The sequence below is a fragment of the Exophiala spinifera genome (genome assembly GCF_000836115.1).
Source record: "Exophiala spinifera strain CBS 89968 unplaced genomic scaffold supercont1.7, whole genome shotgun sequence".
NCBI classification, from domain to species: domain Eukaryota; kingdom Fungi; phylum Ascomycota; class Eurotiomycetes; order Chaetothyriales; family Herpotrichiellaceae; genus Exophiala; species Exophiala spinifera.
In genome coordinates this window covers 2480867-2494864 of record NW_015622519.1, presented here as the reverse complement: position 1 = coordinate 2494864, position 13998 = coordinate 2480867, and the positions used below count along the sequence as shown (strand labels likewise).

At 52.4% G+C, this 13998-nt stretch overlaps 6 protein-coding genes across 6 annotated transcripts; 2 read left to right on the top strand and 4 right to left on the bottom strand.

Moving 5' to 3' along the window:
• Positions 1 to 308: 308 nt before the first annotated feature.
• PV08_09914 (uncharacterized protein) lies at positions 309 to 1340 on the top strand (the record flags this gene model as incomplete). The annotated part of the gene is made up of 1 exon (XM_016384229.1): positions 309 to 1340. One exon carries the CDS (start codon positions 309 to 311, stop codon positions 1338 to 1340), a length of 1032 nt encoding a protein of 343 aa, XP_016232852.1.
• Positions 1341 to 1773: 433 nt separating this feature from the next.
• PV08_09913 (uncharacterized protein) lies at positions 1774 to 3268 on the bottom strand (the record flags this gene model as incomplete). The annotated part of the gene is made up of 5 exons (XM_016384228.1): positions 1774 to 2306; positions 2516 to 2645; positions 2688 to 2922; positions 3115 to 3204; positions 3255 to 3268. 5 exons carry the CDS (start codon positions 3266 to 3268, stop codon positions 1774 to 1776), a joined length of 1002 nt encoding a protein of 333 aa, XP_016232851.1.
• A 598-nt stretch (positions 3269 to 3866) lies between these two features.
• On the bottom strand, positions 3867 to 7232 carry PV08_09912 (uncharacterized protein; the record flags this gene model as incomplete). Its single annotated transcript, XM_016384227.1, has 2 exons — positions 3867 to 7044; positions 7099 to 7232. 2 exons carry the CDS (start codon positions 7230 to 7232, stop codon positions 3867 to 3869), a joined length of 3312 nt encoding a protein of 1103 aa, XP_016232850.1.
• A 519-nt stretch (positions 7233 to 7751) lies between these two features.
• Positions 7752 to 8567, bottom strand: PV08_09911 (uncharacterized protein; the record flags this gene model as incomplete). Its single annotated transcript, XM_016384226.1, has 1 exon — positions 7752 to 8567. One exon carries the CDS (start codon positions 8565 to 8567, stop codon positions 7752 to 7754), a length of 816 nt encoding a protein of 271 aa, XP_016232849.1.
• A 749-nt stretch (positions 8568 to 9316) lies between these two features.
• On the top strand, positions 9317 to 11596 carry PV08_09910 (uncharacterized protein; the record flags this gene model as incomplete). Its single annotated transcript, XM_016384225.1, has 1 exon — positions 9317 to 11596. The coding sequence occupies one exon, from the start codon at positions 9317 to 9319 to the stop codon at positions 11594 to 11596; it is 2280 nt and encodes a 759-aa protein (XP_016232848.1).
• Positions 11597 to 12293: 697 nt separating this feature from the next.
• On the bottom strand, positions 12294 to 13046 carry PV08_09909 (uncharacterized protein; the record flags this gene model as incomplete). Its single annotated transcript, XM_016384224.1, has 1 exon — positions 12294 to 13046. One exon carries the CDS (start codon positions 13044 to 13046, stop codon positions 12294 to 12296), a length of 753 nt encoding a protein of 250 aa, XP_016232847.1.
• Positions 13047 to 13998: the final 952 nt, after the last annotated feature.

Below are 13998 nucleotides of genomic sequence, written 5' to 3'. Positions count from 1 at the left end.
GAAATGCGGGTGGAAAAAAAGTTGAAAGACTCGCGTCGCTACATGATACAACTAACTACACCCAAAGCCATCCACTGCAGCGCAGAGAGTGTATGACTTGGTGTTTGGCTGTCGAGCATTGTGCAGCAGCGCAGAAGAGGAGAAATTGAACCAGCAAAAATGCCACACTTCCAACGTCAAAAGTCAATGTGAAGGCTTCCCAAGTTCTCCGTCACATTCTGCGTGAGTAGACGACGGTCTATTCGGACACCGCACCGCCCTATTCTCCTCTGCCATACTCTGCTCCAAGGCTACAACACTTTCGCCAAATGGACGCCCACGCCCATCTCCTCTCCCTAGGCTGGGCAGGGCCAGGCCACTCCCTCGATTCCCGCCCGTACAAACAAAAGGGCCACCGCGGTCTAGCGTACGACCCTGCAAAAGTCGGCAACAACGGCACAGGCCTCGTTAAGCCGCTCATGATCTCCCAGCGAAAGGGGCGTTTGGGGGTGGGCAAGAAATCGCACGAGCCGCAAGCCGGGAACGAATGGTGGCTCAAGGGCTTTGAAAGCGCGCTGGGGAACGTCGGCAAGAGTGAAAGCGAGAGGAGCAGTGGCGCCTCGACACCCGTCGTGCCGCTGTACAACGGAAGAGGCAAACACAGCGGCTTGTACAGTTTCTTCATCAAGGGTCAACAGATGGAAGGCACCATAGGAGACGACAAGCCTGTCATGGGGACGATATCGACCGTGAAGAAGGATAAGAACAGCAGTGACGACAATACCACCACCACCACCACCAACAAGAAGAAGAGGAAAAGCGACGCTCTCGGCACATCTACCGACGACGACGACGACGACGACGCCGGGGATGAATCTGGTCAACAAGAGTCGAGTGTGAAGAAGAGACGGAAACAAAAACAACAACAGAAAAGAGCGGCCGCCGAGTTCGAGCAGGTAGGCGAGTACCTTGCCCTTCGCGACAAGGACAGCAAGCGCCGCAAACGCACGGAGAGACCCAGTCCAGTCGAAGAATTCAAACAGGTGGGCGAGTACCTGGCCGCCCGAACTGACAAGAAGAAGAAAAAGAAGGACAATGTCGGGTCGCAGCAGGAGAAGGAGGAGGAGGATGGTGATCAATCCAAGACTGAACGGACCGAAACAAAAGAAAAGAGACGAGAACGGCGGCGGAAAAGAAAGGAAGAGAAAGAGCGACGACAGAAGACACAACCCGAGTCTCGTGGCGTTGAATTGGACGATGATGTCGAGAGCGAAGACGCCGCCGCGAAAGAAGCGAGACGAGCAGAGCGCAAAAGGCGGAAAGCTGCTGAAAAGGCCGCCAAAGCCGCAAAGGGTGTTTGAACCTTGACGACGACTAAATTCTATGACATGAGGACCTGGGCAGGTACTGCTTTGGACGTTGGGTATCCGTTTGAGCCTTTTTTTCCATCTTTGCAACGGTATATATCTGATTGAGCGTCTCCATATATCCGAGATACTACCCTACTGTGTGTTGAGTCCTGTCAAGATACCTACCTGCCTTATCGCAGGTGATGAATTGGAAATGCCCCCGATGATTCACTGACATACGACTCCATCATGGAACTCATGAACTGTTCTGTACTCGGACTGTTATGTGAGTGCTTCTCGGTCGAATACAACCTACATACCTGGGTAGGCATTCATACTCGTATTTCGTGGTCGTGATCATTGCGCTTACTCTTCATACTCGCTGTCGCCGTCACCGTCAACACGATCTCTCCTAATCCGATGCCGACGCCGACGGCGACAACCATCACTCAATCGGTCTTCCAGGTCTGCCGGATCTCAACCATGGTCTCCTCACCCAGAACTCGTCCTTGATAATGTCCACATGCGCCGTGACAATCTTTGCTCTTTGCCTCGCTTTACGCATCTTTTCCGCCTGCGTCTTGGACAGGACCTGTTTCTCGCTGTTGTCTCGTAAGTCGTCACCGTCATCGTCAACATCCCCCTCAACATGATCATCATTAGTCTCGACCTCGACCTCGACTTTCTTCTCTGGCCCCTTTGTCCTCCCCTGCCCGCCACCACTGCGAGTGCGTGTGTTGATGTTCGTATTCGTGTTCGTCGACGGCGTATTCTCCAGTGCATACTCCCGATACACCACCGACCCCTTGCGGAACATCTCCGGTTCATCATTGTAATTGATACCAAACCTTGACCAGAGAATTTCGTTCTTGTCACTCGCCAGTGTCCCCTTGAGGAACTCCTCCGCCTCAGTCTGTGACATTCCGCCCTGTTGCACGAGTGACCAAAAGGTAGTATTGTAAAGGTTGTTGATGTGGCCTGAAGAACGCGCCACCACCTCGTTAGCCTTTGGAAAGGTCTTTGATTTAAGATAATTCACCTGATTACAAAAAGAAAAAAAAAATCAAACGACGAAGATCGAAAAGACCCTGGCCAGAGGGAGGGGCATGGGTTGGGGGTATGGGTATACCGGACAAACACAAAAGGAGGGACACCAGTAGAACAACAACGACAACAGAAGAACATACAGTCAACCTGTCTCCAAGATAGGTAATCTCTCAAATTCTCCCATGACGGATAACACACTGCCCTCGCGTCAAAAGTGGGGAGCATATCGATGTCGAGTTTGCCGTCGCCCCGGTCGTCGAGTTTGAAGGACTGAGTGTCCATTTCACCACTCGCACTCGCATTGAAAAGTACAGACCACATCATCACATACGCCGCCGTAAAGGTGCTGACGACCGTACTCACGAGTTTCGCGTTGCGTCGCTCAAACAGGGCCGTCGACCTGTGGAAAACAAAACTGTACTCGTCCGACACGCCGTACGCGAGAATAACGTCCGGCAGTATTTTCACGACGTGTTGCGCCGCGAGGTTCATGACGTCGAGAGCTCGCGCGTCGTTGGGTTTCTTGAAGCCATAATGATGGGAGAATCTGGTGTGGACGTTAGACCAAGAAAAAGTGCCAGAGACCAGAAACAGGACAAGACCAAGTGTGGTGCGTCAACAGTTGGACACAGTATATGGATATCAAAAAATCGTTCATACATCCTCAACCCATGCACGCTCGCGGCGCAGGCGAGCTTTCAAGCCAAACCAATAAAAAGAAACAACCAAAAAAACATACTTGTGAAATCCTCGGCCGTCAATCCTCACCACAATCCACGTATTGGGCAATAGATGTTCATCGCGCTCGAAATTGCGCACGTATTCATACCTAGGGTTAGAAGGTTAAATACAATTTGTACGTGGTGGTGACACACATACTTGGAGTTTGCCATTTCGTTTCAATTCAATCAATCAATTGCCCGACTCAAAAATGTCCGAGTGTGAAAGAACTTGACCATTATGCGCGGGTACAAGCAGTCCGTCAGTCGATCAGTCAATCTATCCAAACACAGCCGTCGCCGCTATTCGCCGGGACCGATAGAAAGTATTGTAGTTGAATTGTATTCGGGTAAGGTAGGGTACCTTGTGTGCAGAGTGGAAGAATTAACCTGAAGGCGAAAGAATAATAAACCAATCCAATACTTGTGACTCGAGAACCCCGAGCTCGTCACCAAAGGGGAAAAAGATGAAAACGATGAAAAAGAACTCAACCAAAACGATGATTTAGTTCCGCATTGACTGATATCAGGAAAATAAAGTCGTAGAAAATCTAATCTACCACGGCGCTGGCAGCGCCCTGCGGACAAGTAGACACTTTTCCACAGGAACCGGGCCACCGAGACGGCTAATTCATATATCATATGGCAAAAGGCCATCCACCACAACTAAAAAATTTGCGGTAGTTTTGCTGCACAAATGAATGGCTTCAATTTCAACTAGAGCTATGCAGAGCACAGAGAGAGAGCCTAGCAATACGTAAGATCAGTCTCATCATACCTCTTCCTCCTCCTCTATTTCATCTCCCAAATCGCTGGCACGTTCACTGCTCTCACTGATCTCGCTCGCGGTCAAGTCTTCCTTGCCCTTTTTGCTCTTGCGCATAAAGCTCCAGTTGCTCAAACTACTCCTGCTGGTCTTCTTTTCTTCAGCGCTGGGTGTCGTCGACGTACTCTCCAAGCTTCTTCCAAGATGAAGATACTCGCTGGATCCTTGTTCTTCCTCGTTCTCACCGTTGGGGACCGATGATTCTTTTCTAGAGAATAACCCCCCGCTCTTCTCTTTCCAGCTTCCAAACTTATTGCTGCTGGCCTTTCTTGTAATCTTGGAGATGAAGGTCGGTTTGCTAAAAGCGGTGCTCTCCATCGACACATTGGCACTTGTGATGGATGCGGTCCGGTCCAGAGTATCAGAATCCAGCGTTGAGATGGTGGCGGCAAGTGAACTAGCATCTCCACGAGATTTCCTTGATTCGGGCGGCGACGCGGCCTCTTGGTCAGTCAACTTCTCTTTGGATTCTTTTGCCTTCGACTTCTCCTTGGTCTTGTCGCCTTTGCGCCCGAATATGGTGGTGAAAGACGGTGCCGCAGGGTTGAGCTTGGGGGTTGAGGCTTGTTGAGATGACTTAGGTCGAGTGCCGATCGGCGCCTGTAAGGGTCGCATCGGCTTACGATCGGGTTCGATGACGATCTGCTCGTTCTGTGGCAGTGACAAATTACTTGTTGACCCATGTACGATCGACGGTCGACGGGAGTGATTGCGGGAAAACGACTGGAAAGAGGTCCAATCCGGGGCCAGCGGGCTATTTCTGATCGTTGGCTTGTCCAGATTCCATGCATTAAATTGGGCTTCCAGTGAAGGGCGAGGCAGTTTGTCGAATGAATAAGTAGAAGAGGGCCGTGGAGAAGAAGTATCGCCCCGAAGACCAGGATCAAACGACCCTGAACGAATCCCAAAAGGATCATATGTTCCGGACGGTGTAGCTGGCTTTCCAAACCCGGGGAATCCAAAGCGTCGGGCTGACGCGAGACGTGAGGATTCTGGGTCCTTTTCTTCAGTACCGTGGCCTTTCAACAATGTTCCAGGGAAAGCCCAGTTCCCGCCATAAGAAAGGCGTCTTCTGGGCTGTGAGCCAGGGTCGAACTCATCCACTTCCCTCGGAAACGATTGACTCTGGCCCGCCTTGAGAGATCCAAGTAGAGGTGGCTGGTCAGCCAGTGTCTTCCCACGCTGCCTGTTAAGTCCGAACATAGAGGACATCGACATGTACTTGGGTTTGGTGGCTTGTTGGGGTACATCTTCCTCGATACCTTCCAACGGTCTTTCGTCTGACTTGGTTCCCGAATCCGATGACTTTTCTGTCTCTGCAGCAGGCGCTGAAGTTTGCATCGGACTCGAAAAGGACCGCCCTGAAGAAGATCCCGACGAAGGCGTCTGTGTACGAAGAGCTTCTTGCAATGCGGGAGAGCCAATCTTGGGGAATGGTATCGTGCCGGGGTCCGAGGTGTCTTTCTGATCAGGGTTAAGCTCGGGATCAGGCAGCTCATCCGCCGATTCGTCTCCAAGTAGATCAGCTGGGAGCAGTAGGTCTGCTCGAGGGCTCATCGGGACATTTGTCATGGGCTCTACATCGTCAACAGCGGAAGTGTTGATGCCCGAGGGAATAAAGGTCATCCCATTCTGTGGGTTGAAAAAACCGGGCAACAAGGATGTTGGCGACATATTTGCTACTGGCGTGTATTGCACACCAGCCGACAGAGGCTCGGGCCCATTGAACGGACCCCGAGGTGAGGAAATGCTACTCCCATGGGAGCTAGTGTGGCGCTGCCGTCGCATCTGCCGGATATTGGGTCGATACATTTCGGGGTCGAATGGCGGTATCGGTGCAAAAGTCACAGCCGTAGCCCTGCTGGCACGGGCGACATTGATCTGCTCCTGCATAAGATTGACCTGCTGCTGAATGGTCTTGAACTCGTGCCACAGGCTTGCATGCGTGCGACGAAGAGCGTCATATCTTGCCCTCCACCTCTGGTCGCGTTCGAGATCGAGTCTATCGGCTTCTCGGGTCTCGTCTGTCTCATCCTCGACATTCACCTGCTGCCGCTCTTCTTCCATCGTCTTTATCTGTCGGGCCTTTTCTTTGTTGTCATCTTCCAGCATCGCCACCTCTTTCTGCTCCTCTTCGATCTTCCTGCGGATCTCCCTTAGATCCGACTTCGCCCTCTGCTCAATGGCAGCTTTTTGAGTCTCGATGCCGGCGATTTCTTCTTTCATCCAGGCAGTCTGCTCTTCCCATTTGGCGATTTCGTCCCGACGTTTTCTCCTCTGGTTCTCCCGCTGCTGTAACAGTCGCTCTTTTTTCGTCTTTTCGTTCAAGGCTGTCCTACTGGCGGTTTCAGCCTTGTGCACTTGCTTGCGCAAATCGCTGCTTGCTTCATCACGATCTTTCAGAAGTTGTTTCAAGTCATCACGGCGAGCCTCTAGCTCCTTGAGCGACGCCTGAAAGTCTCTGTCCTCGTCCTGAATCTGCTGCTCCACCCCGTCTATGTCTTGCTGCGCCTTCTGAAATTTTTGAGACAACTCTGCAAGATTGCCATCCTCCTCTTCGTCCATGGCTCGTGGTGCAATGTCTTGGGCCTGCTGCGCGTCGACAGGGTGATTCGCGGGCGACGGTCTCCGGCCGGTTGTTCCCCTGCGCGTCGTCGGCTGTCCACCGCTGAACTCCCGCGCCACGGCAGGTGCAGGCACCGGAGCAAGCGATGCAGCATTTCGGATCGCGATGGCCCGGACTTTAGGTACAGATTCGAATGCTTCCTCTTGCGAGGCGGCAGGCGGTGACCCGGGCAAGCGGACGTGAAGGGCCTGGCTCGGTGTTTGGAAATCTGTAGAGCTAACGCAAAAGACTCGGATATCATATCTGTTGCCCGGAACAAGATCGTAAATAGCCGCGCCCATATCATGCTTTTTTGTAGTCCCAATAAGTCTCCCATTTACCTCAACGTGATGCTCTTGGACGGAGGTGGACGGTTCCGAATACTTCCAGGTGATCTGCAATTCATGTTCGGAGATCTCTTCGAGGGTGATAAGCGGAGTGGGAGGGATATCGAGACCAAGTTTTTCGACGAGAATGTCGTTGGGAGTGGTCAGGACTGAGTAGGCACGCCATAGAAGCCTAGACACAGTCAGCGTTTCTCTGACATTGCCGTCACGACCTCTGCAGACTTACCATGTAAAGGCCCATACGACGGCCACCAGCATTAGGAGAGCCATGCGGCCTTTGACGCTGATTCTAGGAGCGAGCAGAAGGTAGGTATTGGCAGCCCAGTGTAGTGACCCGGTATGCCATTTGGAAGGATCCATCCATAAGAGCGGGAGTGCAGGCATATGCTTCTAGAGATAGCATGCAGGTCAAAAGGGATAACAATAGATGGCAAAAGACATGCGAGGATTAAGTGGGTGTTTTGACAGACTACAAGGACGCTTGACCGGTGTCAAGGCCACTCTGCTGTGGGTGCAAGTGTGATGGTGGTGGGTTGTTCCGCCGGATGCAAATACATGCAGTTCTCTCCTCTCGCCTCACCGTTTCTTGGCGTCCGCTTCTCCGCTTCATCACTCCAAACCCAAGGCAAAGGCCGGTACGGAGTGTTGGATTAGGTGTTGCGACTGGGTGCGCGCTGCGCTTCTTGCGATTCTCAAGCCCTGTACGGACCCTCTCGTCATAGATGTCACACAAGGTCGATGGCAAGTGCACAGCGCGATGGGAAACCAGATGCTCTTCGTGCCCGTAGAAATACATTAAAATGCTACATAGCCTTCGTCTACCCTGGGTATCAAATGCACAACGTTTTGGAAGATTCGCAGGGCGAGACCGTCACTCGCTCAGCCCTGCATCTCGGCATCGCCGTCAGCGTCGCCGCCCCCATCATCGCCACCAGCATCATCGTCACCAAAAACATCTTCCATAGTCCCTAGGCCTTCTTCATCTTCGTCAACCTTGTCATCCATCTGCATGGCATCCTCAGGCTCGGCTTTTCCCTCGGGCTCTCCTTCGTCACTGCTCTCCTCACCTTCACTGTCCCATTCGTCCTTCAAGCCCCAGCCAACGCCGGTCAGGCAATACTTCTCGTGCGGTAACCGTACACCTCCGATCATGGGACCACTCTTGTCTCCATCCCTTGACTGCGCAGTGAGCGATATCCTGTTCCGTTCGTCTGCCAAATTCTTGAGAAACTCCTTGGGCAAACTCCCCTGAAACTGGTAGCCCATCCGTGAACCTATTGACATGCGCAGGGCCGCTAAACTGACATCGCCCTCCTCCAACTTGTTCTGGTTGTTTTTAGCACCCCGTCCCTTGCTCTGCGTACTCGTGTCGGCCTGATCGTATGCCTCATTCTGGATGTGTAGTGCGTCGCTTAGGACAGAGCTAGTGTATCGATAGGCAAAGTCCATCAGCTGGAGAGGGACGCGTTGTTGGTATGCAGAGATACCGTGAGATACGAGAAGAAGATGAATTAATCGATGGTCGCGAGGTCTCTTAGATTTGCCGTCGTCTGACAGTGACGTTAGAGGCTGAGAAAGGAGCGGCTCGACTTGTGGTTGCGTCGTTGTGCCTGCGGGTTGCGAAGGTTGCGGTCCTTGAGAGGCCGGCTCTGCTGGGGGAGTGAGAGGACCTGGCGGATTTGCTGGAGAGCTCATTGTGTCGACAATCAAGGCCGCGCTCGTAGTAATGTCCAGATGCCAGGGTAAATTGTGTGGTCGGGGGAGGGGATGGCTTTTCGGAAAGTTGAGGTTGAGATTCACGTTTAGGAAAACATTGCGCTGTCAAGGTACGCGATGTTGGAATCCAATGCGTCGCCTCAGAATAGTGGAAAGAACGGGAGACACGCTGGAGGATTGAAGAAGAAGACCAGTTGGAAAGGCAATATGGCTATCGAGAGCGTGTTCACAGAGATAGAGTTGCTGCAAAGTGAATCTGGGGAAGATATTAGACTGATTTTGCAGAGTCTGTGTGAGGAGCAATAGAGATACTTAGCGAGTGCCATATATAGACTAGTGAGCCGAGGTTAAAGCTGTTAGCGAATGTGCTGCTGCTAAATAAGTCACTAAGCAGTTGGTTGAGCATTCAACACATGCATCATCTCTGCCTCGCTCAACCTCGTCATCCTCCCCATCATCTTTTCTATCGACATTTCTTCAATCTTTACATGTACCTCTACTCATAGTCCTGACATGTGATACCCTTGCTTCAGACAGTCGTTCCTCTTTTTGTACTTTTATTGGCATTGCGTAGGATCCGGCGTTGTGTATTCCTCACATCTTGCTCCGAGCTTCTGACACTCCGGCGTCATCACACACCAGGCAGCCCGATTATGCCAGCCTCATAGCCATATTCTCGCCAACGCCGACATTTCGACCACAATTACAACAACGCCTTCTCGTCCGCGATGCAGTACGTTCGGAGCTTGGGGAGCGGCGTCTCCAAGACCTGGAATTCCATCAATCCTGCCACGCTGTCTGGTGCCATCGATGTCATTGTTGTCGAGCAAGGGGATGGTTCGCTGGCGTGTTCGCCCTTCCACGTCCGCTTCGGCAAATTTTCTCTTCTGCGGCCATCGGACAAAAAGGTCGAATTTAAAGTCAATGGCATCAAGCAGAATTATGCCATGAAACTCGGTGATGGTGGTGAAGCGTTTTTTGTCTTTGAGACCTCAAATGACATCCCTGAAGCCCTGCAAACATCGCCTTTGGTCTCTCCGGCCAGCAGTCCCTCTACTACTGCGGAGGATCGACCGCCCTCACCCAGCCTGCTGGAACCTACGTACCTCGACATCACGGAATCTGGAAAACGCAGTCAAACTCCTGAGCCTATGGGCGGCCGACCAATTCCTCTAATCAGACGTGAAGGAACAGATTTGGCCGATCAGACCATTATACAGTCGTTGCCGTCTTCCAAAGTAGACCTCGGAAGCGGTTCGTTAGATGGCCGCGGATCAAATGCTCCTTTGGCGCTGACACGTTCTGCTTCTGAGGAAATCCTTCCTGCTTCCGCACGAGAAGAGCTCGATTCGGTCAGCGACGCGTTCCTTCATAACGGCATACCAGTGTCACCAGGGTACAACCCAGAAGGCTCTAGCACGCCCAGAGTCTCGGCTAGCCCTGCCGCATTACAGCCCAAGGAAGCGTATGACCGGGCTTTGACATTGTCCAAGAAGCTCTCGATATCCAATATTCGCTCACAGGTGACCGAGTCCGGAGACTTGATGCTCGACATGACCGGCTACAAAACTAGCGAAGATGAAGCCCTTCGAGCTGAAGCTGTTGCACGCAAGCTCTTATCAGAAGAACTAGAGGGCAACTATGACATTGGCTCTCTCATTGGCACAGACGAGCACGGCAACCTGTGGATTTACAGCAGTGAAGAAGCTCGTGACGAAGCCATTCGAAGGGCAAGTGGGAACGTGCTAGAGGGAGCTTCTCCAGTATCTCCCGATAATGCTTCCGATCCGGGCTACCACAGCGACAGCGAGCGAAGTCTATCCCCCGAACTACTGGCCAAAGGTCAACAGTTGGGTCACCACCAAAGGGCCCAGTCCGAAGACATAACCGAAACGCCGCGTATGTCTGGCGAGCAAAGTCGAAACTTTGCAAAAACACTCCGTCTCACCAGTGACCAATTAAAAGCACTCAATCTCAAGCCTGGCAGGAATCAAATCTCGTTCACCGTCAATCGCGCCACGTGCACGGCATACATGTACTACTGGAGCTCAGACGTGCCCATTGTCATCTCTGATATTGACGGAACAATCACCAAGTCTGATGCCTTGGGCCAACTGCTCAACATGGTCGGTAGAGATTGGACACACGCCGGAGTGGCCAAGTTATATTCCGACATTGTTTCCAACGGCTATAACATCTTGTACCTGACGAGCCGCTCGGTGGGACAAGCTGATACGACTCGTGCGTACTTGAACGGCATCGTCCAGGACGGCTGGAGATTACCCGAGGGACCGGTTATCTTGAGTCCCGACCGGACGATAGCAGCGTTACGGAGGGAGGTATACCTTCGAAAACCCGAAGTCTTCAAGATGGCTTGTCTTCGGGATATTCTGAGTCTTTTCCCTGGACGGACCAATCCGTTCTATGCCGGGTTTGGCAACCGATTCACCGACGCATTGAGTTATCGAAGCGTGCACATCCCGTCGACTCGAATCTTCACCATCAATACCAATGCAGAAGTCTCGTTGGATCTCTTGACGTTGAACAAGTATCGAAGCAGTTACGTTTCGATGCGCGAGGTGGTTGATCATTTCTTTCCTCCCGTATCGACGCTGGTCAAGGAGGGCGGGGAAGAATACACTGACTTCACATACTGGCGAGACTTGCCACAGGATCTCGATGAGTTCACTCCTACCGATTCCGAAGACGAGGACGAAGTGGATGATGAAACAGACGACGAGGACGAAGAAGCTGAGGTTGAATCCGACAACGGGTTAGGCGATAGTTTCCTTTCGAGAGCAGACAGCCTGGACGATTCTTTGATGAGTGACTCGGTTCGTCAGTCCATCGAAGTAGACGATGCAGCCGACAATCTTGAAGACTCCTATATTGACGACGGCGCCGACGACGAAAGGGAACCTGATTTCGCAAACGACTATATTGGCGAAGAAACCTTGGCAAGACCAGTGACTTCACAAACGCCGACTCCAAGATCTCCAAGAAGATAGATTGTCTTGAGATGGAGTAGCGCGTGAAATGTGAGAGCTGGAGTGACAGTTGAAGGTTCCTTGAGTAGTAGTACTCTGATGTCTCGGCCATTTGAGGCAAGGGAATGTTGAATCGAACTCAAACGAAACGGCATTCATTCCAACTTTAGCGACACAAACGTACACACTTGTTTGGTACATTGCCAGGGGCAGAAACGACATGACAAAAAGCAAAGTAAAGCGAAGCGAAGCATGGCATTTGAAGAGCGAGCTCAATCATCAATCATCCAGATTCAATGATGAATGCAGAATACGGTGTTTTCTGTGTATCTGCGGCGTATTTCCACGTACTGTATACCTATATATTTATGTATCAACCGCATGAAGGGGAATGAAATGAAGGCTGTTTTCTTTTAAATCTCTGTATCTTTCGACTGCCCAAGTTATGCTTGTTGACCGTCTAATGTATATGTATGATTCGGTGGGCGCTGGTCTCGAATACCTATCTACCTTTTACTAGACTCTCTCCCCTTTCCTTCCCTTGTAGGATCAGACACCTCATTTGTTGAACGCCGTAGAACGTCATCTCTAGTCGTCTCGAGTCGAACGTGGGACCCTCTTCCTAAGCTTGCTCATCCGGGTCCGCGTCGTATGTGTTGTATGTGTCCTTTGTCCTGCCTGCCATGCTGACGGGCGTGTTTGTTGACCATGCCCCCTCTCAATGCTTCCTCGTCTTCCTCTTCTCCTCGACGTCGGCGACAATCTCGTCGAGTCTCGTCCAACAGCCGAACCCCTCGACGGCACAATCCAGCACCCACGCCCACCACAACCAACTGCCGACGTCGACCCAATGCCTCTTCAGCCTGGGGACGGTCAGGAAGGCCGTCTCGGCGAGGTGCGCGACGACCATGAACGACAGCACGTACGGCTGCAGGGTGTAGCCCAGACGGGCCAGCCACGGCGCCGCGCCCGCGAGACTCCAGACGCCGCCCGGCACGGTCGTCGGGTCCAGCAGCGCGTCTCTGAACGGGAAGGTCGCAAAGACCAGGAGGCTCAGCGCGGTCACGGCGACCTGCGACGCGCGGGCCGGCGGCACGTACCTGTCGACCACGACGTCGCTGAGGCCCAGGTCCGCCAGGCACGAAGCGTGCATCGCCACGAGCCGCTCCCGCGCCTCCAGGAGCGACTTCATCGGCGGCGCCAGCGCCACCACGTGTCGCCCGTACCCCGACTGCAGGACCATGTGGTCGAGTGCGATGTCGAGCATCTGCGCACCCGTCGTCCCGCCGAGGGGGACGTGCGCGTAGCGCATGAGGTACAGCCGTAGCGAAAGAGCGTGGTCCGCGTTCATGTGCGTGATGATCCGGCTCTTCATGGCGGCCGCGTCCGGGGCACCTCGAGGTGGTGCCGCTGCAGGTGCAGTGCCAGCGCTGGTAGCAGCAGCAGTGGCTAGCAATGGTTCCGTAGACATGACTGATTGATTGATCGATGTGTCTGTATAGATAGGTACTGTACGCCACCATGCACGTTGATTGCCGGGTTGTTTGACAGAAGAGTAATAGTCGAATCGGTGTTGGTTCCACCTTGCGTGTGAGGATAATTTGCTGTGTATGGGACACACTTCTTTGGCCTTGTCGATATCGTTATCGGACTCTGATATCTGAACACAGCAAAGGTGTTCGTTTATACGTTCCTCATCGGCGGTATCGGACTCCGGAAAAGACAGTGAACTGCAGGCCAAGAACCGCATGAACCTCGGTCAGTAGACGTTGATTCTCCTACTCCCGTATACGAAGTACGAAATATGCACAATACGTATGGAGTATCTCACAACTCTACAGACGCCCAACAGTTTTGGCGAAACAAACGCTACGCAAGGCTCGTCTCACCTCTATCCCGGATCAACTGGAAGGGAACACTGAGTCATGACGAAAGATCTTCTCTTGACATGAACATACTATTCCTCCTCCTCCTCCTCCTCCCTGTCCACTGCCGGTAGCGTGTTGCACTCCGTATACACGTCAATCCTCGGCACCATCAGCTTGGACGACAATGAGATCGACAGGAGGCTCCTACGTTGTGTGGAACAGCTGACACGTCTTGTCTTTCTTTTCCTTAAACCTCAACACTACCTTTCCTAGTATACCCACGCCCTCCTGGCAATGCCCTATTCTAACGTAACCCTATCCCATGTACTTAGCCATATCCAACTTCATAAACCGTCACTTCGTATCGTCATTTCAGTATAGTTGCACCGTCGGCCCTTGTCGCATCTTTTCGACCTTGTCGTAAAGCAGCCACGTAGCCACAGTGACGCCACAAAGGCGTCCTGTTGACTTCCATGGTGGACGACCAGTGATGCGACACGCGCCTCGACAGCTGGGTAGTACTACATATTGTAGTGCCAAAAGTAGTCATCGTGC